We start from the raw sequence: 26,408 nt of genomic DNA on the forward strand, positions 1-26,408 counted from the left end.
GCCTCTCACTGTTGTGGCCTCTCCCGTTGTGGAGCACGGGCTCCGGACACGCAGGCTCAGCGGCCATGGCTCACGGGCCCAGCCGCTCTGGGGCATGTGGGATCTTCCCGGACCGGGGCACGAACCCGTGTCCCCTGCATCAGCAGGCGGACTCTCAACCACTGCACCACCAGGGAAGCCCAAGCACTCGTGATTTAAATGCAGGTTACAGACCAAGTACTTTATTCACAAGTGTACTGTACTTTGAATGGATTATTGGGCTTCCCTGGTGGTGCAGTGGTTAAGAATCCGCCTGCCAATGCAGGGGACATGGGTTTGAGCCCTAGTCTGGGATGATCCCACATGCTGTGGAGCAACTAAGCCCGTGCACCACAACTACTGAGCCTGAGCTCTAGAGCCTGCGAGCCACAACTACTGAGCCTGTGTGCCCTAGAGCCCATGCTCCGCAACAAGAGAAGCCACCACAATGAGAAGCCCGCGCACAGCAACGAAGAGTAGTCCCCGCTTGCTGCAACTAGAGAGAAAGCCTGCGCGCAGCAACAAAGACCCAATGCAGCCAAAAATAAATAAATTTATTTTTAAAATGGATTGTAAATAGGAACAACATAGAGCTGTAATCACATTATTTCCATCTAAAATTTTAATTGTTTTTATTATGAAGTAATACGTATTCATTGTGAAATTTCAAAATATATTTAAAGAAGGAAATAACATCATCCATCATCTCACCACCAGAAAGGTAACTACTGTTAGTGCTTTGGAAGGTGTCATAACAGTCCCTGTCCTACTCTCTCTTACACACACTGTTTTCTAAATTGAAGTCATGCTGTGTACACTGTAAAGGGCTGTTCCAGATGAAAATCAGCAGAACCACGGTGATGGTTGTGGTATGGGGCCCCTGGACCACTTCTGTGTGATCTTCCAAGCTTCTCTCCTTGACCCACATCTGCAAAGCATCACCATCTGAGTTTTAATGATGTTCCTCTGTTCAGAAGCCCTTCAATCACCTACAAAATTCAGACCAGGCTCTGCCAGCATCTTTCCCTGTGCCACCATGCAGCATCATCGTGTTTTTCCCTGCACTCCCACATACATCTGTCCCACCTGTGCGCTTTACACATACCATTTGCCTTTGCCTTTTGTATCTTCAAATTAGACTCCACCCCCTCACTCAAGCCCTCCTGGCCAGACTAGTCTAAATAAAGTCATCTTTACTTCCTTCACCAGCACCCATTTGTCGATTTTATGTGGCTCTCTGAGGCAGTAACTTCAACAGGAGGTGGGAGCTGTGGGCCTGCTGTTAGTTTGGAGTTTGTGTAAGGTTTTAGGTCATCACTTCCTTTATCTGTAAAACGATAGGCTTGGATATGGGCACATCTGTTACAATCAAGTATGAGGTGTATTATGAGTAACTTGGTATTAATAATAAGTTAGCAAAGGTAATGAATTAATTTATAAATAGGAGCTGATGTGAGTTTATTTCTATAAAATTTATATTTGCTTTCTTGAGTGGGCAAGAAAGGCCCATTTCAGGGATGGTACAACCCCCGAGGGTTGTTGCACGTGTGTTGCACGTGTGTTGCACGTGTGTTGCACGTGTGAATGTCCTTCCTAAGGTGTGCCGTGGAAGAGTCAGGGCAGAGAACCTCCCAGCTGATGGTTTATAAGAGGTCTTCAGCTCAAAGATTCCCGCCGAATTCTAAGATTTCTGTAGGCTGTAGATCATCTATTAATTTTGCACATTTGTCTTCTCTCCTCAACCAGATTATACATTGTTGAGGGATGCAGTGTCCTTATGCTTGTTTGTACTCCACCCAGGGGCCCCAGCGTGATGCCCTGTGCACAGTGCCTCACGTGGTATTTTGACAATAATATAGTGTCATGACTCAATACTAGGTGCTCTGGGATTGTAGAGGTTTCTGTTAGCTATGTTATGTGTATTAATATTTAAGAGCTAGTCATATGCATTTAAATGAGGTACCTTCATCCTACCAAGCAAATGGAGTAATTAGTAGGCATAAGCGTTATTCCTAACTGGGAAAGAAGCCTTTAAGTTTTAACTCTGCTGCCAGAGCTGAAGAATCGCTAATTTCTGTGTACTTTCTAGTCTCTACTGCTGCCTAACCAGCAGGTGGTTCTTGGCTTCAGTCAACCACCAGGCACTTGGGTTCCAATCCCAGCTCCAACACTTACAAGATGAAACTTTGGGACCTCTCTGTTCTTCAGTTTCCTCATCTGTAAAAGGGAAGTAAGAGTAGCCACCTTATAGTTGTGAGTATTAAATGACTTAATATATTCATCATACTTTGATCAGTGCCTAGCATATGGCAGGTACTATATGTTTGCTATTCTTATGAACATTGATATTATTAATATTAATATTATTATTATTGGTTTGGGTATATATCAGTTGACCATTGGCATAATTATGCCACAAACCACCTGTATTGGTTTCCTGTGACAACTGTAAAAATTGTCACAAACTCGGTGGCTTGAAACAACAGAAATTTATCCTCTCACAGTTCTGGAGCCCAGAAGTCTGAAATCAGTTTCACTGGGCCAGAATCAAGGTGACATCAAGGCCACACTTCCTCTAGTGGCTGTAGGGGATAATCTAGTCCTGGCTTCTTCCAGCTTCTGGTAGCTGCCGGAATTCCATGGTTTGTGGCTCCAGTCTCTGCTTCCATAGTCACATGTCATCCCCTCGTCTGTCTTCAGATCTCCTACCACCTCCCTCTTATATAGATACATGGGATTGCATTTAGGGTGCAAACAGATAATCCAGGATAATCTCCCCATCTCAAGATCCTTAACCTAATCACATCTGCAAAGTCCTTTTTCTGTCACGTGAAATAACATTTACCGGTTCCAAGGATTAAGAGGTAGAAATCTTTTTGTGGGCGGGGGGGGGGGGGATTGTTCAACCCACCACATCTCTGAAACGCAGTGGCTGTAACAGAATTTACTTCCTCCTCATGCATCCGAGGTTTGGCCATTTTGGGCTGAGTCCATCCCAGGCGGTGGGTTGAGTACAGATTGGCTCCACGTGTGGCTTATTTTTTTCTGGTGTCAATGGATCCCAGGGGCATGTTCTTCTCATGGTAACAGCAAAAGCCTAAGAGGGCAAGGCTGACCACACAAGCACATTTCAAGCTGTTCAGGTCACGTGTATATATATCTCGTTGACCAAAGCGGGTCACATCAATGGGGTGACCCATGTAGGTCAAGAGTAAAGGAATGAATATTTGCTATCATAACAACTTAGCGTGGGGTTTTCTGTAGATGGCAACTAACTTAAAGCTACGTTAACAATATATGTATTTGGAAGAGGAAGAAAATCCAGGATTCCAAGCAAAGTTATTTAGTAATAAGACAGTTTGCTATAGTTGTTATTTGAAGGTTAAGTCAAGACGCTACGTGTTTTGTAGTCTTAGCCTGGCCAGATACAGCCCTGACTGTGATGATCACAGGAAACTTGTTGCATGATGTTTGATTTAGAGGATAAACCTCCACAGATGTGGAATGAGCTACCTAGCTCCTTTTGCCATAATGTAGTGACTCAGTGAACTCCTTGGAGATGTGAAAAAGAAGCAAGAGTTTTCTGCCCCTCTGGCAGAACAGAATCTGTGCTGGGTAGCCTCGCAAGAAGAGAAGGGAACTAGAGAATACCTGTCAGCTGCTGAGTTAAAGCCAAAGTGACATTAATTACAGTATCTTCTCAGTCATCCTTGACCTATGAGCCTGAATAGCTAGTTCATCTAAGTGATCTAACCAAGAGCTGGTTCCTTATACTTTCATTGGAACCTGATTTTTGGTAATTTGAGAACTAGTATACAATATTTGTATATTTCAATTGGATAGAATTTCCCAGTCTAGGGTTTTTTTTTCCCCCCCTCTTCCCTCTCATTCCAGTAATAGAGGAATTAGATTATTCTCACAGGCCCAGTGAAAGAAAGGAGTAATACACAGCAGAGTCTATGAGCTCTTTCTCAGTCTCTTTGGCTCCAGGACAGAATAAGGATGTACCAGGTCACATTTTCCTCAGTCACTTGATAAAAAGCAGTGACACTAAGTTGTTGACTTGTGTCAAGGAAAAAAAAAAAGGAAGAAAGTAAAAAGGCAAAGGGGGAATTTTTCCTGAAAAATCCTGTAACTGGGATGAATAGGGAATTAGGAACTTAATTTAGAGTATCCATATTTAAGATGAAGATTTTTACGTTTTTAGTGAAAGAAATTCTTTTAACGTAAACGAAACATTCACTGAAAACCAGACTTTTCACGCCTCATGTTCCTCACTGGCAAACTGGCAACAGTTTGCCAAGCAGATGCTCATTCATGCTAGACTGCTCTAGAACCATCAAGGGTCACCACTGATTTTGAAATTCCCTTAAGACTTGAGAACTGCATGGCAGCTGCCGTGTGTTACTTCCTTGAATGTTTCATCATGTGCTTGGCTGGCTGCCCTGTTGTGTAACAGGATGAGTTGTCTGTTTCTCTTAAGTGAGCTCTTAAACCCTAAGGTTACTTGGTTGTAAAACATTCCATGGGGCCTTCTTCACAGATAAGTAAGTCTTCTTTTAAACTTGTAATAAAAGATCTTTAGTGTATTCAAGTCAATAAGTATCCATTCATTCAACAAATGTGTTTATTGCCAGGCACTCTTGGGAGACACCCAGATGAATGTAATAGAAATAGTCCTTCTCCTCATGCAGCATACATTCTAATTGATCAGCAAGATGAAAAACTTAGTCAACGAATAATTATAAATTATGTAACAGTTATGAAGGAGAGGAGGCTTTAATTGGGGCAGTCATTCAGAGGACAAGGGAAATAGGCTGGCCAGGGAAGACCTCTCTGAGGAGGTGACATTCAAATGAGACCGAAAAATTGAGAACGAGCTGACTCTAGGAAAAGTCCAGGGAGAGGAGATGCAAGCAGAGGGAACTACATAAGCAAACAACTCCGCAGCAAGAGAGGGTGTGAACATTTGGAAGGCATTTCCAGCAGTATCACTGCCATGTCTGTGCTTCTGTCACTTTTTTTTTTTTTTTTAATACTGGTGCACATGCCTTTCTTCAAGGCTCAGTGCAGCAGAATTTCTGAAGTTTTCAGCTGGAATTTGGGTTTAGGTTTTCTGGAAGGATACCTGGAGGGCAGCTAAGGAAGAGTTCCATGAAATATTGATCACAAGCCAGTTGAGATGAGTGAAAAAGACCAAAAAGAAGGGTAGAGTTTGACGGTCCTAAAACATTTCACAGACCGAAAGAGCTGTTTATTGGCAAGTCTAACGCTGATGTTCGTTCTAAAAGCGGTCCGATTATTCTCTAAATCCAAGATTGGGTGAGCTGACTTTGTATGAAAATGCTGATTTAATATAACTTATATATTAAATCTGTAGAATATACCCTTTCACTGTAGCTTACACCTTTTTCAGTCAAGTAATTTTATGTATGTGGGTGGGTGGGAGTGTGGCTATATATATATATCCTGATTGTTGTATATTCCTGATTATTTCCTAGTGTTTTTTTTATACAGCCATTTCAGAGGAGACATCCTCATAGAGATTTCCAATGTTAACTCTTCTTAATGCCTGACCAGGTGGGATCTGACTTAGATCCATTCCACTCACATATGTTCGATCCAAGTCGACCATTTCTCCTGTCACATTCATCAGCCGTAGCCGGTCACTCATTTGTATTTCAAAGAGTCCAGAGCTTTAGTGGGCATTTCACACATCTTTAATTATGGGTAATCTACTAGAGTAGACACGAGTTTCCTGCCATTCATGAAGTGATTGTGAATAAAGGCTCTCTCCTATTTGTGATCGAGACCACGCCTCCACATAGAGCTTATTAACAAAACAAATTCTTTTTATAGGCACATATTTGAAATTTTTTCCTAAGAGATGTACAATTTATCTATTTTTATTTATTATTTAAATTTTTGGGCCACACCCCGAGGCATGTGTGTTCCCCGACCAGGGCTCAAACCCACGCCCCCTGCATTGAAAGGCAGAGTCTTAACCACTGAACGGCCAATGAAGTCCCTAGACACATATTTGATTTTTTTTTACATCTTTATTAGAGTATAATTGCTTTACAATGGTGTGTTAGTTTCTGCTTTATAACAAAGTGAATCAGTTATACACATACATATGTTCCCATATCTCCTCCCTCTTGCGTCTCCCTCCCACCCACCCTCCCTATCCCACGCCTCTAGGCGGTCACAAAGCACCGAGCTGATCTCCCTGTGCTATGCAGCTGCTTGTTTCTCAAAAAATATCATTGTATCCCAATGTGTTCAGTTGCAAGGAAGGGAGAAGGGGAGAAAGAGAGAGTAGGAGGGAAGGGGAAAGGAATAGAGGGGAGGGGAGGAGGGGAGAGCGTAAAAAGAAAACTCAATTCAGACGGGCACCGAGTATAACGGGGATTTATTTCATACATCAGGAAGCCTTCTCTTGGATCATCTTCATTCTCAGTGTGGCTCCCCCTTGTGGTTGCCAGATGGCTGCCAACAGTTACAGAAGCCACGTTTCGTTATTCAAGGAAATCTCTTCTAGAAGTACTTGGACGTTCTCTCCGAAGAGTGAGAAATTTTCTTTCTCAGAAACACCTAGAAAATGTCTTCTCATGTTTTATTAGCCACGACCAATAACCATGGCCAGCAGATGTTAAAAGGCAAAATGCTAAAGAGCCTTTGTAAATGTAATAAAAGTTCAGCTGATTTCATATATAAAAAGCCCTTACAAATCATTATGTAAAATTACAAATATGTGATGGACAAAAACAAGGAATGAAGAGAGAATTCACAACAGAAAAAATTCTAATAGCCAGTGAATTTTTTATATTCCTAATCGAAGCAGTTGAACCATAGCAACAATATGTTATCCTATATCAATCTCGTTAATTCTTTTTAACTCTTCGCATGGTAGAGTTTGGAAATGAATACTTTAGTATGTGGCATTTGGAAATATAAATGAGTCACAGCAGCAATTCTATTTCTAGAATTAGAATATGTACAATGTTACTCCTAAAATGATATTTTAAATTGCAGAAAACACCAGAAATACCGCACAGTAGGAGGTTAGTTAACTGAATTATATGCATGTATCTGGTTGAGTACTGTGAGGCCGTTCAGAATCACATTATAGGAGGCCATTTGATCACATGGGAAAATGTGCTTGATGTATCAACTAAAAAGCATTACAAAGCACTTTATGATTATTATGTGATCTCGGTTTTGTGTAAAATACGTATGTAACCATAAAAGAAAAATGAATACACTGGACCGCACACAATTTTTTTAAAAGACAACTTCTGTATGGTAGTATACCATAAATAGTACCAAAAGATCATTGCCGTACTGGAAAAACTATTTAAAATGCTAATAACAAAAAGATAATTCCCTTAATTTATAAAGAGCTCATACAAATCAATAAAAGACAATCCAAAGAAAATGGATTTAAAAGCTAGAAATATGCAGTTTATAAAAAAAGAATTTTAAATGACTGATAAAAATGTACACGTTATATTTATATTATATTTATATTAGTTGAAAAATTAATTATATTCCTGTTGACATCCATTTTAACTCTGTTCTGACTTGATTGGTATATAACTAAGAAACTTCAGTCTTCAAATATTATGTTATAAAACATTTCTTGGGAAAGAAATAGATTAGGTAGTAGGATTTTTCAGATTTGTAAGTACAAGGTTGTGTTTCCGGTAGGATTTTCAGTAATATAGTTATAGCTATGTGTACAAGTATAAAACCTCAACATCACTGAGAAAACCTAGCATTTTAGTTTAGATTTTTCTCTAAATAGTAGCATTTCTGTCTGTCTCACCACAGCATTTTTCCAGCATGAGCTACTTAATACTCTGATCATAATAGTGTGTTGCCTACTATTATGAGAAATCATGCACCCAACAGTACAGTTGTATTCTTTTTTTTCTCTTTGGCATTGAGTTATGGCCATGAATGATCTTCATAGTTTTTTAATCATATTATGTTCAACTTGTGTAAATTTGAACTGTTGAAAAAGTATCTGTCCTTAATAAGTATACTTTCTCTTATCCTGCCATTCCGCCTTACATTAATTACAGTCTAAGACAGAAAAATAAAAAGGGGAAGCATATTTAATGTTTACCCAAGTAATCTAAGGGATTATTTCCTTCCCCCAACATTCTGAAATCCCCCCCTAGGAAACATCATCACCATCAGTGTGAACACTGGGAACCGGTAGCATATTTGGGGTACAGGGATACATTGAAGAGCGCTGGTCTCAACAAAACCCTCCTGGCGCCATCACCCATTGCCTACAGCCAGAGCCAGGCTCCTAGCAAGAGCTGTGAATATGAATCACATTCCTTTGTAGAAGCAGGGTTTTTAGGTCTGAAAAATGACTGTTTCTCAAAGCCAAGCGTTTGCCAGCAAAAAATATATTAATGTATGACTTCAAGAAACTTATGTCAAATGTATTCCCTGCTTTTTTTTAATGTTGAATTATTAGTACGAGAAACATAAGGCAGCAACGTACAAATATATGTCAAGCATAAGTGCTTTAAAAACCTATTTTTAATGTATATCAAGTGTCTAGCATAAGGCCTAGTACCTAATAATGAAATAATGTTTTCTCTCCCTAGTCTGAGGAGTCATAACCGTAATCAGATGAAAATCAAAGATAGTGGTTGTCAATGCCATGCGCACTTTAGATCAGAAAGAACCTTTAACACTTTAAAATTTTCGTTCATTTTCAGTAGCTGTTAAGATAGAATATGAGTATGTGCTCTTATAAATCATCTAGTGTAACATCCTTGCTTTACAGCCGAAGCACCTGAAGCCTGCAAAGTAGTCTGTAGGGAATGCTGGCCTCTCCAGGGAAAGATTCTTTCCACTCCGCCCCAACTCCCTGCCACTCAGGGAGCTGTCCCTCTCGCAGTGCTGGACTTCCTTGAAAGAGCCTCACTGTGACAGGAATTCAAGCTTCTTTACATGGAGGTTTCCATTGTTGTGGCCTTTGACCAGATCTCACTTTTTAGGGGATCAGTTGTAGTTGTTTCCCAGTTATCTCATAGGCATGTTTGGTTTTTCCTAGAATATCATAGGTGTCCCCTGTTTCCCTCTATATCCCTGATAGAAACCAAACGTACAGTAGGAATTTGGGAAATTCTTATGGAACGAACAAATGCTCAGTAATGCTTATGCCACCATGGCATGTTTTGGGATGGCATATACTGATCCCCTTCAAAATGAATGAGTAATCTGTGTACAAAGGGTTCTGTAGTTAACTTTTGTTTTTAAATTTTAAAAATTTAAATGTTTTTTAAATTTTGTTGAACAAAGTTAAAATAGGTTTACTTACATAGAACTTCTTAGAGCTTTTAATATGCTAATGTGCATTATGAATCTCCAAATAGGACTTGCAGTATGCAGCCTTCCTGAACTTACTGAAAATGGAACCCTTTTTTCAAGGAGCATTTCAAAGGCCCTATGTTCCAGAATTCACTTTTGAAACTCTATAGAAAAGAATGTTAGGATGCACCTCTGGCTGGTCCTTTCAAATACCAGTTATTATCTGAGTTTTTGAGAGATTTAGGGAACCATTCAAAATTGAGATCATTTGCAAGCGTCTGAAACAAAGGTTACTGGGTTTCTGGTGGTTTTTTTTTTAAGGAATTCTGCATGTTCTAGATGCTAGATATAAAGGAAGAAAAGTCAGAACATTTGTTACATAAGATAAAAGCCCAACCTGTCCCCTGACTGGTTGATGAGCCACCTCCGTCTTGGATGACAGTGGATCTGGGGGTGGACAAGGCAGCAGGTGTCTTCACACAAACTTAAAACATCCCCAGATGCCTCGTTGGATCTACTGAAATGTCCAAACACTTGGCCCAAACCCTGAGGTTCTGTGTCCAAAAGCAGTTCTGAAATAGCCTTGACCTGAGCGATTTTTGAAGATGAATTATCAACTTTGTACCTCTTAAGAAAAAAAAATGTTTTAACCAAACAGAGGAAAGCAACCACTTCAGTAGAGCTCCACAGGCAGTTTACTTTTGAACGAGATTGAATCCTGAAAGGCCCATCAGAATTACTTAACCTGTTTGCTGGATTAATTTTGTTTTCATTTATCTTCAGAATAATTGCAATTTGGTTTTTGACAGAGTTAATGTTGAGCTAGTCTTCTGACAATAATTGACTAAGAGGTTCAGTTGCTTCTTGATGTTACAGTTACAAGGAGGTTGTCAGACTATAGCATCATCATATTAGGCAACGATTGTATGCACTAAAGAATTTCTAGGCTAATGGATCTGGAGAAGGCCATATAGAAAATGTATGAGTCCCAAATGAAGGTTCACAAGTCAACTAACTTGGCAAGTTAGTCTACCAGACCAAGGTAAAGCTAGGGGTGATCATTTCTAAATTACACCTCACACGCACATAGTTAAGTTCATCAGGATAATTTATAATGATCAGGCTCACACATGCTCTTTTTTTTTTCTTTTTGGAAGGGGGTGTCTCTTTATTTGAAGGTTTTACATCTGTTTATTGACTGAAGATCTGGTTATTTCATTTCTTTTTTTAATTTTTATTTTATACTGGAGTATAGTTGATTTACAATGTTGTGTTAGCTTCAGGTGTACAGCAAGGTGATTCAGTTATACATATACGTGTATCTATTCTTTTTCACATTCTTTTCCCTTATAGGTTATTACAGAATATTGAGTAGAGTTCCCTGTGCTATACAGTAGGTCCTTGTTGGTTATCTGTCTTATATATAGTAGTGTGTGTGTATGTTAATCTCAAACTCCTAATTTATCCCTCCCCTCCACCTTTCCCCCTTGGTAACCATAAGTTTGTTTTCTGAGTCTGTTTCTGTTTTGTAACTAAGTTCATTTATATCATTCTTTTAGATTCCACATATAAGTGATATCATGATATTTGTCTTTCTCTGTCTGCCGTACTTCACTTAGTATATTTCATTATTTCTTAATTTCTCCCCTAGGTCATCTGAAATGCTATTAATTTATCTGTAAAACCAAGGAATTTTGTGTCAAAATTTATGCTAAGAACTCACAAATTATATTTACTGGGTCTTAGTTTCTTCTTGGTCCATATTAACCTGCTGTTCTGGTAAAAACATGGGTACTGCACTAGCATTTTAAAAATAGCACATCAGGTCTTTATTCATTTTGTCCCTCATAGAGATATTTGCGTTGAAGAGGAATAACTCAGAAAATTTTTTCTGTCTTTGAATCTTCCTTTAAAATAACTCCTTCGTTAATCAATCATGAAATATTCCAAAATGGATGTCGTATTCTAAATGTGATGGGGTATATGGATACCAAAGATAGATTTTGTGTATTTTACAATTTGCTCAGAGTTCAACCTGGTACCTAAGTAAATTCTCCTCCACCACAACTCTTTAGCAACCATATACTGTGAGAACTCAGCCAGAATTACTGTATGGAGGACTTAAGACTAGAAATAGAAGAAAGATGCTTCTCCCAAAAGTTCTCCCTAGGCATGGAGGGCCTGGGAAGCTTGGAAGCTGGAATTTTGAAGGATTTCAGTTGTAGAAACTAAGAGAATATCCAATTCAGGGCAACAGGGAGCTGTTTGAGAACAGGCAGAAAAGACCCAACACCCATAATGACTAGAAAACGAAAACATGGAGAACAAGAGAAAAACAGAAAGCTGACCTGTGTTTGTTTCTGAAGCTAAACTGAAGATATGTAATTGACCTACTTCTTAACAGAGTGTCACCTAGGATCCTACATCTTTTGCAAAGTGTATCTTGTACTTTAATGACTGACAGATGTTGCTTTGAAATGCCTGACCACCAAGGAAGAGGAAAACATGGTCAAATTAAGATGGCATTATAAAACATCTGGTTGGACGTGACAGACTGTGCTTCTATCTACTCATCTCAAAACCCCTCAATCAGCAGTAAAGGATGAAAATTGGAGAAACCCACAGGGACAAATAGAACCATAATGGAAACAACAGCAGAAAAGAGGCATCAACATAATTTTGGAAGTAAGTGAACGTGTGGTCAGCCCCCCAGGCTGGTGGAGAAAGCTGAAATCTAAGTGCCTGCAGACAAGCAAGCCAGGTCACCCAACCATTGGGCTGTAGGAAGATTCAGGATGGGAAGGACCAGGTACCTCTGTAGCTAGGGGTGAGGGGTGGAGCTGGAGGAGTAGAAGGGTTGAAACTCTGTATAAAGAGCAATTATAACGACTTCCCTGGTGGCCCAGTGGTTAAGGATCCACATGCCAATGCAGGGGACACAGGTTCGATCCCTGGTCTGGGAAGATCCCACGTGCCACGGAGCAACTAAGCCCATGCGCCACAACTACCGAAGCCTGCGCTCCTAAAGCCCGTGCTCCACAACAAGAGAAGCCACTGCAATGAGAAGCCCGCCCACTGCAACGAAGACCCAACACAGCAAAAAAATTAATTAATTAATTAATTATTTTAAAAAGAGAGCAATTGTACACCCAGCTCTCCTAACCTCACAAAGTTGGAGGAGCTCCCTCAGTCTCATTCTGATAGAAGACAAGAAGTTTACTCTGAAGAAATTGAACCAGAGAAGCTCTGGGCTTGGGGACACCATGCACCAGTGGAGGAGAGGGCTCAGGCACCACGTTGAAATCAAGTAAATTAAGTGAAAGTCTAGATATGAAAGAGATCCTCCAGCCCCCTTCACTCAGAATTCTGGCAGCAATGAGAGAACAGTTTAAGGTATGGACATTACTGGGGTCCCCCACAGATGGCTGGTCCCCACCTAGTCGCCCTGTAGTGGAGTCCACCACCCACAAAGCACACATACAGAGCTTCCAAGTGGCTTTTCACTTTTCAGTGAATGGACAGCCAAGGATCCCCAGACATTCAAGCAAGGCCTCTAGCTCAAAAGACCAAGACGAAGACAAGCGGGAGAAGAGGGGATTTATAGGTAACAGATGCAATGTAGGGAGCAGCGTAAAAAGTAAAACCATAATTCATCTGCTTGAGAGGAAGGATGCTTTTGTAAAACAAGAGCAACATGCTTTTTTTTTTTTTTTTTTTTGCGGTACGCGGGCCTCTCACTGTTGTGGCCTCTCCCGTTGCGTAGCATAGGCTCCGGACACGCAGCCTCAGCGGCCATGGCTCACGGGCCCAGCTGCTCCGCGGCATGTGGGATCCTCCCGGACCGGGGCACAAACCCGCATCCCCTGCATCGGCAGGCGGACTCTCAACCACTGCGCCACCAGGGAAGCCCAACATGCTTTTAAAAGGGATATTTGGAGAATGAGGGTGAGTTCTTGAAAGTGGAAAAGGTGACAGCAAAAATGAAAGATTCAATATCAGGCTTGCAAGAAGAAGTTGAAAACATTCAGTCACTCAACAAATACTATTTTTTTAAACATCTTTATTGGAATATAATTGCTTTACAATGGTGTGTTAGTTTCTGCTGTATAACAAAGTGAATCAGCTATACATATACATGGGTCCCCATATCCCCTCCCTCTTGCGTATCCCTCCCACCCTCCCTATCCCACCCCTCTAGGTGGTCACAAAGCACCGAGCTGATCTCCCTGTGCTATGCGTCCCAGCTTACCCTTCCCCTCCCCATGTCCTCAAGGCCATTCTCTACATCTGTGTCTTTATTCCTGTCCTGGCCCTAGGTTCTTCAGAACCTGTTTTTTCTTAGATTCCTGACTTACTTCACTCTGTATGACAGTCTCTACATCCATCCACCTCATTACAAATAACTCAATTTTGTTTCCTTTTATGGCTGAGTAATATTCCATTGTATATATGTGCCACGTCTTCTTTATCCATTCATCTGTTGATGGACACTTAGGTTGCTTCCATGTCCTGGCTATTGTAAATAGAGCTGCAGTGAACATTGTGGTACATGACTCTTTTTGAATTACGGTTTTCTCAGGGTGTATGCCGTACGACCCAACAAATACTATTGAGTGGCTACTATGTCCTTGGCACTGTTCCAGGCAGTGGAGATTCATCAGTGAGCAAAAGAAGCAAAGATCCCTGGCCTAGTAGAGCTTAAATTCCAGTAGAGGGAGAGCATAAACAATACAGTCATATGTAAATTACAGGTGTTATAGAGTGTTAAGTGCTGGAGGCAAGAGAAGAAAATAGAGCATGGTACAGAGAGTGGAGAGTACCAGGAGGGGAGGGTGGACAAGGGGAATTTTTTACATAGATGGTCAGGGCCGGGCTCATTGGGAAGGTGACAGCTGAGCATGGACTTAGAGAGTGAGGAAGATAGCCATGTGATATGATATCTGGAGGAAGATCCTTCCAGGCATAAGGAAAGGCCCTGAGACAGGAGGCCTGTGCAGGGTAGAGCAGGGCCCAGTGTGGCTGGAGTGAGCCAGGGAGAGGACAGTGGAAGGAGCTGGGCAGTGACAGTACCAGCTCATGTGGCCCTTGTGGGCCAGGGGAGGGGCTTTGGCTTTCGGTCTGGGGGAGCTGGAGCACCGCAGCAGTGTTTTAAGCAGAGAAGTGACACGATCTGACTTTGGTCTTAAAAGGATCACTCGGGGGACTTCCCTCGTGGCGCAGTGGTTAAGAGTCCGCCTGCCCATGCAGGGGACACGGGTTCGAGCCCTGGTCCGGGAGGATCCCACATGCCACGGAGCAACTAAGCCCGTGCGCCACAACTACTGAGCCTGCTCTCTAGAGCCCACGAGCCACAACTACTGAGCCCATGCACCACAACTACTGAAGCCCGTGCGCCTAGAGCCTGTGCCCCGCAACAAGAGAAGCCACTGCAATGAGAAGCCCACGCTTGCTGCAACTAGAGAAAGCCCGTATGCAGCAATGAACGCAGCCAAAATAATTAATTAATTTAAAAAGAAAAAAAGGATCACTCGGCTGCTGTGTTGAAAATTAACTGTAGGGGGTCAAGGTACTGAAGAGAGGAATTGTGTCTAAAATTCAGTAGCAGGGATGTGTGACCTGTGGCCCTAATGTTCTCTTTTTATACATCAGTGTATCCTCCAATTCACCCGCTCTGTTCGCCTCTATCCTTGGTTCCACCTAAGAAATGAGTTGCTTGCCCTCTCCGTCACCCTGATCCCTGCCTTGTACCTTCTGATAACTTCCTCTCCCAGATCCCATCAGATCTCCTTCAGGGTTCAGCCCCCACTCTCTTGCATCAGATCCTAAAGCACATAATGTCTGGTTGGTTCCACTTTTCGTGTTCATATTGTTGAATGAGGGCCCCTCTGGCTCCCTGGTTTTTTGCTGAACCTCTCTAGGCATAATCAAATAAGCATTAAGCATTTGCTTATTGGATATAATATTTAGTTTTCCCCCTTTTTAGACACTCTGTCATCAGGCTAAGTCCTCTCTGGAGGTAAGCTTTGTATGACTTGAAAAACCCCCACAGTTTAAGCTCTTTAAACAAAGAGGGAAACGGGAAGACCTGTCTCATACCTTAAGTTCCAACCTTCAGACCCTTCACGAGACGATCAACCACAGCCTTTCTCCCACACAAAGGCCTGGGGAGCGTATCCGTTTATAAGGGATGATAAGGGAAAATACATGAATCATTTTTTTGCATAGAAATCATTTGCCTCCGTAGTTTTTCACTGCTACTTTTTCTCTGATGTTAGAAAAATAAATAAAGCCGAAGGGACTTCTGATAAAGTTGATGATATAACTGCAGGCCCACAAAATTCCTTTCTCCCAAATAATATAGTTAATATAACAGATGTGATAATGTAAACACTATTGACTTTACATTTTTGATGTAATTATTATTGGGGTTATAAAGGAGAGGTAATAGTGATGGTAGGAGAGCTAAATCACCAGTTTCTGTAATTTGGATAGGGTCTCAAAGGATCACCAAGAAATAACAATACATGTGTATATACAGCATACGTGTATACTGCATATATGTATGCGTGTACATATAAATAAATTATATGTGTATTTAACTGCCGCGAGAAGAAGCAGTTAAAATAGTTGGCATGAAATGACACTGTGAGATGGGGAGGTGGGCTTAGGTGGGCAAGGGGAAGGGCTGCTGTCTTTTTTATAGCATTTTTGTGCTATCTGATTTTTCAACTACACAAAACCTAAATAAACTAAGGACACAGATGAAATCGAAAAGGTTGTCCAAAAAAAAACCTACCCCTTAAAAAGTACCTACTTAGACATTTTTTTTCAGATTATACTAGAGTCTAACCAAAAGCATTTTAATAAAAAATCTTTATAAAACACTTTTTGAAAATTATAAGATTGATTTCCTGTATAGATGTGGCTCCAGGGGGGTCTTAATTTCCTTCCTCTTAAAAAAAAAAAAAAAGCAACAAACAGTATGAAACTTTAAAAATGTGTTTTCTTTAAAAAACTGCATCACAGATTTCTACCCTCTAATTGTACTCTTTTGGTTTTTCAAGATACTAAAGAAGGGACCTTTATTTTAGCACTTGGGTGGAGGCCTGACAAAGTTGTGTGCGTGATAGATTCGTCTACAAGAAGAGAGGCATCTTGACTAAAGCAGGTTCCTGTGCTGATGCCATGTGCACCAATGAGTGACTTTTCACTGCCTCTGTGTCTTTATATATTCTGTTTATACGTGAGCTCCAGGTTCATCAGAAATTGCTCCTATGTCGCGTTTCCCTCACATGTCATGGTTTTTCTTGACCCATTAGTTCCTCTTTGGGGTCCGTGGATGGCCTCCTCATATTTGTACAGCAGGCTAGAAAGGGAGGGCTTTGTAAGCACATGGTACCTGTTTAGGAGCCTTCGTGAAGACCAACCTAAAATGGCTGAATAAAAGAGGTATCACACCAGTTTTTCTGAGAGAAAGTGGTGGGCACAGATGGGGATCTAAGAAGAAATAAAAGAACCCTGAGTGATCCTGGAGAACCCATACTGTGGGCTTTGAACTGGAGGTTGAATATCTTGGTCCTGAGAGGCCAGAGACAGGGAGGGAAGTAGTACCCTCAACCTAAGAACTGAGACAGTCAGTTAAGTAGCAGCAGTGAGTATCACCTGGAGCGTGATGGCGATGTGTACGAGGAGTTTATCCAAGAAAACAATGAGGACGTCTGGGGTCTTGGGACTGTAGTAGCAGAAAGGGAAAGAAAGGGATTTATACTGGAAATACCGTGGAAGAAAGAATACTTTGGTGGTAGAAAGCATATTTAGGGGAAGAGCCAATAATGAAGATCACACCAGATTTCTTTTTACTTGAGACATTGAGAAGTATGGGGTCCTGAAAAACATATAAGTATCTGTGAGTTCACCGTGTTTGGATAAAGCAGGCGCTGAGACGTTTACATAATGTCTGATTGATTTCTGATCACTGAAAAAATTTAACAGATTCATATTAGTAACTTGTTTTTTACCCTTTCTCCACGAATACATCTAAATTCTTGGGACTTCACCTGGGGAGGGGGGTGCTGCACAGACTGTATAAATCAGTTCATACATCCAATGCGACATTACACTAGTGGCCAATGTGTATAATCTGTGCAAAGCTAGGTTTCATAAGAGAACTGTGGATGCTGATGGCTTTGTGTTCTGACTCATCTTGCTTCCTTTCAACATTCTTAAAATATTTATCCAAAGATAATGGTATTTTGGCTTTCTTCTTTACACGACCGTAAAGTTAGAACAGGGCTCTGCTTCAGACTCGTGCACGCCTCCTTAGGAGGTAACGAACAGCTAGACACTGAATCAAAATGACGGACGTGACTCCTAGTGCCATCTGTCGGTGGCAGGCAGAACTGACATGCTCTGGCTGATTTTGTGACGCATACAAATTGCCAGGTTGAGCTTCTAAGTAAAGGAGCTTCTGTGATTTCAATGTGATCTGCTACTCAGCCAACCAGCAACATTTTCCTTTTTTTTTCCCTCTATTGCGAAGGTGTGGCGGGGCACCCTGGCCCGTATGCGGTACAAGAGGACCAAGGCGGCTCTGACAATTATCAGATACTACCGGCGCTACAAAGTGAAGTCGTACATCCACGAGGTGGCCAGACGCTTCCACGGCATCAAGACCATGCGGGACCACGGCAAGCACGTGAAGTGGCCAGCCCCGCCCAGGGTGCTTTGCCGTTTCGAGGCAGCCCTACAGGCTATTTTTAATAGGTAAGGACTTGGTATGTGCTGCATCCGTTTGTGGCAGTACACGTACTATATAAATGTACAGATCTGAGACCGTGACATTAGCTCCACCATTTGCTACGCGACGTTGCTTTTAGCTTGTGTCTCCACCTTCGTAGATTTCACTTTCAAAGGGCATCTGCCTACCCCTCCAAATAATAGAACGGTCTGTTTATTTTTCCATTAGCCGTAGACAGCAGTATGCCACAAGGCCTGAATCAAGCCAAGTTTAAGATAAGCTAGTAGCATGATGTCTCTACTTTCTTTTACTAGCAAAAGATAACTTTATTAAAATCACCACACATCACTCACACTAGGATGTCTGTTCATCCTTTCAGAGCAGGGGTTCTCTATCCCGCACCTGACATTCACAAGGAGTTTATAAAACACACTGATGCCCAAGTCCCACCTCCAGAAAGCCCTGTTTAATGGTGCTGGGGAGCGGAGCCCAAGCGGAGGTCCCTTTTAAAGTTTTCCAGGTGATTTTAAAGTAAAAGGCAGAAAACACTGTTATAGAGCAAGCTATTTTTTTAAACAAATAAGTAAATAAGTTAATTAATGCCCATGCAACATTTGATACCTTTCCAGCTAATCTTCATGTTCTTAACAAACTGCCCTGCGTCTGACTTTGTCGTTATCCATAGCTCCTTTCTCATCGTTTTTTGAGCTGGTTTGTTGACAGCGTGCACCAGATATGTTTAGCTATGTCTCAGGTACAGCCATCTAGTCGCATAAACTAGGCTGATGGTTCTCAAATGTGGTCGTTTGGCATTATGGTATTCCGCCCAGAACACCATGAACTAATTAACGTATTGATGTCATTGATGTATGGAATGTAAATCAATGTATTGAATGGCAGATATCAAAAAGAAAGAAAACGCATGCAAGGAAAACTCTTTAATACATATCTCATTTGCTTTTAAAAAAAATGATTGCTCATAAAAAGAAAAAAATAAAACAGTAGAGCATTATTGAAAGCAAAAGCACCCCAGCCCTCCATTCTCCCATGCAATACTATAAATGTTAGCTGTAAATCTTGGCAGACTTTTTACTGCACAGATAAATTTTGTTTCATGAATTATGTCATCTGTCACCTGCATTTTTGACATAATCTAAAAAGTGATTAAATGATACGTGAATATATGCTCATTTTTTTTGAAGTGACATAGGGACTTCCCCGGAGGTCCCGTGGTCAAGACTCTGTGCTCCCACTGCAGTGTCATGGGTTCGGTCCTGGTCAGGGAACTAAGATTCCACATGCTACGCGGTGCAGGCAAAAAAAGTTTTTTAAAGTAAATAAAGTGACATAATATAAAAATTTACAGGATATAAAGTTGAAATCCTCCACACCTCCTCTTGTCTCTCCCCATTTTATTTCTTTCCCCTAAGATAACCACTCATTAACAATTAGTTTGTCTCCTTCTAAATCTTTGTCTACGCACTTACAAACACATACACACGCAAGAGAAGCATGATACAGTGGTTAAGAACACACACCCTGGAGCCTGGGTTCATATTCTAGCTCTGCCACTGACTAGCTGTGTAACCTTGGGCAAATGAGTTAACCTCTCTGTGCCTCAGTTTTCTTATCTGTAAAAGGGCCATAATCACAGCACCTGCTCATAGGGTTGTTGAAAGTATTATGAGTAAATATGTATAAAGCATTTCAGATAGTGCCTGACACATAATAAGTACTATGGAAATGTGTGCTTATACTGTGAGTGTGTATGCATTTGGGTTTTCTTCCCCTCTCTTTTTTCCACAAGAGGGACTCTATGTATGGTTATGTGACTTTACTTAAAAATAAGTCTTGGAGACCTGTCCATCACAATAAATAAAGATCTATGTCATATCTTTAATGGCTGCAAAGAATTATTGATTTTGGTGATGTCGCACTGTAGCCTGTACAGTCTTCTTTTTTAGACTTGGAGGTTTTATGTATGGCCTAGAATTGATTATTTTTTGTAAAACTCAGTTTATTCATTCAGCAAGTATTTACTCAGCACCTGCTGTGTCACAGACACTGACTTAGGTTCTAGGGATACAGTGACAAACAAGAAAGATGTGAAATACTGTGCCAGCCTTCTTAGGGCTTATAGTCAATGAGCATTTTGAACATAATACATCTGCTCTGTGTCTTGACTGTACACACACACACACACACACACACACACATTGAATGAATCTTGCCAGCTGTGTTAATCTAGTTCAAAGGCACACTTTTTCTGTAAAGGGCCAGATAGTAAATATCTTAGGCTTTGTGGGCCCCATATGGTCCTCGTCACATATTTTATTTTGTTTGGTTAAACACGTAGAAACTATTCTTAGCTCTATGGGACGCGTTCGGCACAGGCTGTAGTTCACCAACCCCTGGTCTAGTCCCTGTATCACATTTCATTTATTCTTGCGTTTCTGACCTGTGGAATCCTGAGAGAAGTGTGTTAAAGGATTTTGCTGTGATTGTGGGGTCTTGTTTTCTTCTGCCGCCTCCGTGTGTGTCTAATCGTGCTTCAGCTCGCTCCCACGCCTCCTAGTAATTCGTTTTCATCCTGGGAAGGCTGGGAGCCTTCCTCACGCCCAGCTTCTTCTTCACGTGGCCAAGGCTGCTCACTTTTCCGGCGGCAGCTGTTGTCGTCTACACGTGTTTAAAGATGGCAGGTTACTTGATCAGGATGAGGAAGCGTGTGCTACACCACCCCCAGCTTGGGTGGCTAGGATCCGGGTTCCCAGGCACAGCTGTTTGCCATGGGTACCTGGAGTCGGTCAGCTGTGGACCCTGTCCTGGGCCCCTGTGGGCAGTGAAGAGGGGACAGGCTGACCGGGCACAGGGCCCCCTTGGCTCTGTGGATCCTGGCCCCGGCTCTCCCTCTGACACCCCCTCCTGTTCCCCTCCCCCAGGCCCCTGCTCCAGCTGCCAGGACTCCTTGCTTGTCCTCTCACACACCAAACAAGTTCACACTTTAGAGCCTTTGCACGCACTGTTTTCTCTTCCTGGAACAAGTTTCCATACAGCTGGCACCTCCACTTCCTGCTCACACATCCTTATCGGGGTGCCTCCCAGACCACCCTCTGTGACTAACACCTGCCCCCTGGTCCTTCCCTCTGCTGCACTCCTGCCCCCCTTTCCTTGCCTTATTTTCTTCCATAGCACTAATCACATCATCCATACTGTGTATTTAAGCATTGGTCTATATCTTGTCTGTCTCTGCTCTCTAGAATATCAGCACCTAGCAGAAAGGACCTTCATCTGTTTGTTTACTGCTGTGCTTCCACTCCCTAGAACGGCATCTGGAGTTTAGTACGTGCCTAGAAAACATTTGCTCAGTGAATGAATGATGAATCCAAAGTTCCTACACCCTAACTATAGATATAAGAGAGGCCACGTATCACTCAATTCCGGTTGCTTCCAAAACACGCAAACAGCAGAGGAAGTTCTGCAAAAAATCTCTGTCCCCGTACAGCTATGTGTATTTTAACATGTTCTATGTATATTTTAGAGGCATTTTACTTTTTTTAGGGTAGCACGCAAGGAATTTAATGCTACTTAATGGCTGCTTCAGTCATTTTTGAGAATGAATGGGATGTTATTTCTAAAGTCTCATACATTTTGCTTGTTTACTTATAGATGGAGAGCATCCCAGCTCATCAAGACCATACCTGCTTCAGACCTGCCCCAGGTTAGGGCAAAGGTTGCGGCTGTAGAAATGTTGAAGGGTCAAAGGGCTGACCTTGGGCTCCAGAGGGCCTGGGAGGGCAACTATCTTGCTTCGGTAAGTCCAGGAGGACAGAGTGGAATCCACTGCTGATCCCTTAACAAAGAAAGAGAAGAATTTTTCTCCAAGTATTTGTAGAAAGACTAAGACACCTTCAGAAGCTAAATTTCTGTGAGAGATACTAAACTAAAAGATTTTATTGCTTCTCAGTGTACGATATTCGATGTTTCCCTCACTTTAAAGAGAGTTCTCTGTCTTGTACCCATATGAATTAGGTACATTCAATAATCTGGCTTCGATCATTTAAACCTTCCCTTGCATAATTCAGCAACTATTTTTAATTACCACCTTTGTATCAGTTATTCCCAAAGCTGGGAATTCACCCTCTCTCCCATTCCTTATTTTTAAAATATTCTAGGATCGTTGGTGTTATAATAACCCTTTAGTAGCTTATCATCTGGGATGGGGAGGTAAAAAGTACATGTGTGAAGTTATGTGAGTAGAGTTATAAAGCAGTAAAAGACTGCCTTCTCATCTAAAATGTTAAGCAGGGCTTCCCTGGTGGCACAGTGGTTAAGAATCCGCCTGCCAATGCAGGGGACACGGGTTCAATCCCTGGTCTGGGAAGATCCCACATGCCGCAGAGCAACTAAGCCTGTGCGCCACAACTACTGAACCTGCGCTCTAGAGCCCACGAGCCACAGCTACTGAGCCCGCGTGCCGCAACTACTGAAGCCCACATGCCTAGAGCCCACGCTCCACAACAAGAGAAGCCACTGCAATGAGAAGCCTGCGCACTGCTACCAAGAGTAGCCCCTGCTCACCGCAACTAGAGAAAAGCCCGTGCGCAGCAACAAAGACTCAATGCAGCCAAAAATTAATTAATTAATTAATTAATTAAAATAAAATAAAATAAAATGTTAAGCATACTCATTTTATCGTGTTTCCTTTTTCTTTCAGAAGCCAGATACACCTCAGACCTCAGGCACCTTCGTGCCCGTTGCGAATGAACTGAAACGGAAGGACAAATACATGAACGTCCTCTTTTCCTGTCATGTCCGTAAGGTAAGGCAAGCTTGAAAGAGACCTCCTTGGAAAGAAAAGACTGATTTCAGGTGAAACTGACTTAGCTATGACCACAGTAAAACAGAACAATAGGTACATAACTGGCTGCATCATCAGTGAGCTCTACCTGTATATATGGTGAGGCATTGATGGAATGGCTAAGTGACTACAAGTTTGGGGTTAGGCTATAAAGACTAATTAGGGAAGTGAATATTTTTGGTAGCCATTTCTTTTTAAGACAGGAGAAGGGGAATCTCCCTGAGGTCAGGGATTTGTCTTTTACTGCATGTATCTTTCATAGCACTTTGTCTGTAGCACACTGGTCTGGCTTGTATTTAACGGCCATTCAGTACTTTTTATACATGTTTTATTATGATTTTTTTTTAAAAAAACAGGGAACGGGGAGAAAACGTAATTTGGAAAAGGGAGAAGGACATAGTGAGACTTGGAAGTGGGGTGGAGGGGAATTATGTGCTATGACTATATTTGCTTATCTGAAGCAGGACACATGAGGACTGTTTTTTACCTGGGGATGAGAGCAGTTGAGCAAGTGGAAATATGGAAGCTGGAAAGTGGAAGGAAAGGGATATAGTTGGTGTTTAAAACCTTAAGACACTTGTTTTCAAAAAAGAGAGGGAAAATTGAGATGATTGTAAAAGAGCATTTTGAAAAATTATGCAAATAAATTTTAAAATACCAATGAAATGGGTGAATTTAAGAAAAATATTGCCTAGGTTGACCCCAGAAATGATATTGACATAAATATGCCAATATTCCAAAGGAGGAATTAAGAAAATTATCAAAGAATTACTTATAACAAAGGTCCAGATTTAGGTGATTTTAGAGCTGTTTTGTATCACATCTTCAAAAAGTACATAATTGCAGTATCATTCAGATCGAAATAGTGAAATATTATTTTTCAACTATAAATTTAGCAAACTTTAAAGTGTTGATAACAACCAGTATTCTCAAGGGTTTAGGGAAATGCTATTGGTAGGAGTATAAGGTACAGTCCTTTTGAATGGACAATTTGGCAGTACTTATCAAAATTTAAAATACACAGACCAGGACTTCCCTGGTGGCACAGTGGTTAAGAATCCGCCTGCCAATGCAGGGGACACGGGTTTGAGCCCTGGTCCGGGAACATCCCACATGCCACGGAGCAGCTAAGCCTGTGAGCCACAACTACTGAAGCCTGCACGCCTAGAGCCCGAGGTCCGCAGCAAGAGAAGCCACCACAATGAGAATCCTGCATACCACAACGAAGAGTAGCCCCTGCTTGCCACAGCAATGAAGACCCAGTGCAGCCAAAAATAAATAAATAAATTTTTAAAAATAAATAAAATGAAATACACAGATCACTTTATCTAGGAATTCCATAACTCAGGATTTATCCTGAAATATATTTACACATATATCCAAAGATAGATATATGAATAGTTTCATACATTGTAGCAGTCAAAAAACTGGGTGAAAAAACATAAGTATGCATCAGTATGTGATTGGATTAATAAATAATCATGTATGAACACAATAGAATACAGTGTATCTACTAAAATGAATGAAAGGATAAAGGTTAAAAAAGCAAAAGGACAAAATATGTGAAACTGGTTTTCAGGACAGTACACAGGCGGGAGGGTTGGACTGGGAGTTTGAGGTTAGCAGATGCAAACTATTACGTACAGAATGGATAAACAACAAGGTCCTACTCTATAGCACAGGGAACTATAGTCAATATCCTGGGACAAAACCACAATGGAAAAGAATATTAAAAAGGATGTTTATATGTGTATAACTGAGTCACTTTGCTGTACGGCAGAAATTAACACAACAGTGTAAATGAGCTGTACTTCAATTAAAAAAAAAAAAAAAATACAGTGCACATCCAGCAAGGAAAGACAGTGATCCCCGAAAGATGAGAAACAAATGAAGTGAGCCCTGCCATTAGCCAGTTTACTTCCTGGAGAGAGTTCTGGTCTGTGGCATGAGCAGGGGGCAGCCAAAGCAGAGCTCGGTAGGCTCCCTAACCGGAAAGACAGAGCTGCGAGCTGGGAGATTCTAAGATAGCTAGAGTTTGCAGCACAGAGTACCAGAGCAGAGAGAGTGCACAGAGAGAACTCCAGAGATCTTCAGAGGGTCCACTTCAGGTATTCAGCCGAGTAGTTCAGCACATGCATGTGAGGAACCCACCCAAGGCTTGGGAAAGAACCACGCAGAGAATTCAAGGTAACAATGCCCAGTGCTCACACAGGGTTGCAAGTAGTGCCTGTCCCCACAGCCAGATTGGAAAAACCTCGTGATTCATGGGACACTGGGTAGAATCCTGACAAGAATCTTGGCCTCAGTGGTGGGGTATAATTAGCCCTGACTAAACACTGCCCTAATCCCACCCAACAAATCACCGGAAGAACCAAACTGTTTCCAAGTAATCTAACAGTGTCCCAGAACAAAGCCCTCAAATATTTATAGGAATACAAAATATCCAGCACTCAGAAGATAAAATTAGAGTGCATGGCATCCAATCAAAAATTACCAGGCAGGGCTTCCTGGTGGCACAGTGGTTGAGAATCTGCCTGTCAATGCAGGGGACACGGGTTCGAGCCCTGGTCTGGGAATATCCCACGTGCCACGGAGCGACTGGGCCCGTGAGCCACAACTACTGAGCCTGTGTGTCTGGAGCCTGTGCTCCGCAACAAGAGAGGCCACGACAGTGAGAGGCCCGTGCACAGCAATGAAGAGTGGCCCCCGCTCGCCGCAACTAGAGAAAGCCCTCGCACAGAAACAAAGACCCGACACAGCCAAAAATATAAATAAATAAATGAATTAATTAAAAAAAACAATTACCAGGCATACAAAAACAGCAGGAAACTATAACCTAAAATGAGAAGAAAAATCAATCAAACTGATCCAGAACTGACACAGATTATAGAATTAACAGACAAGGTCATTAAAACAATTGTTTTAATAAAATATGGATATTTTATGAATAGAAATGAAAAATATAGTGTCTGAGGTTTAAAAAAAATACGCTTGATGGAGTTAACAGTTTAGACATATGCAGAAGAAGAGTAACCTTGAAGATATAGCAATGAATGAAATACAGAATGAAATACACGGACTTCCCTGGTGGCCCAGTGGTTAAGACTCCGTGCTTCCATGGCAGAATGAAATACACAGGGTTGGGGGGCGGGGAGAGATGCTTCCCCGAAAGAACAGAATATTAGGATGCCATGAGCCAACTTCAGGTGGCCTAATATAAGTGCATGTGGAGTCTCTGTAAGAGAGAAGAGGAGGGAAAATTTTTTAATATTTGAAAAAATAATGGCTGAAATTGTTTCACATTTGATGAAAACTATAAACTCATCAACAGACATCAAACACAAAAAAACATGAAGAAAACTACGCCAAGGCACAACATGACAAAACTGCTTAAAACCAGTGATAAAGAGAAAAGAGACCAAGGAAAAAGATGAGGATACATCAGAATTTTTGTCAGAA

At 41.6% G+C, this 26,408-nt stretch overlaps 1 protein-coding gene across 2 annotated transcripts in view; it reads left to right on the forward strand.

The window, feature by feature from the left end:
* Positions 1-26,408, forward strand: part of MYO1D (myosin ID) — a 346,176-nt gene that overhangs the window by 172,545 nt on the left and 147,223 nt on the right. For both annotated transcript variants that reach the window (XM_082860517.1, XM_082860518.1), the window contains exons 17-19: positions 17,894-18,117; positions 21,758-21,902; positions 22,806-22,910. In XM_082860517.1, the coding sequence (XP_082716643.1) occupies positions 17,894-18,117; positions 21,758-21,902; positions 22,806-22,910 (474 nt within the window). The remainder of the gene's footprint in view (positions 1-17,893; positions 18,118-21,757; positions 21,903-22,805; positions 22,911-26,408) is intronic.

The sequence above is a fragment of the Leucopleurus acutus genome (assembly GCF_964270905.1).
Source record: "Leucopleurus acutus genome assembly, chromosome: 19".
Taxonomy (NCBI): domain Eukaryota; kingdom Metazoa; phylum Chordata; class Mammalia; order Artiodactyla; family Delphinidae; genus Leucopleurus; species Leucopleurus acutus.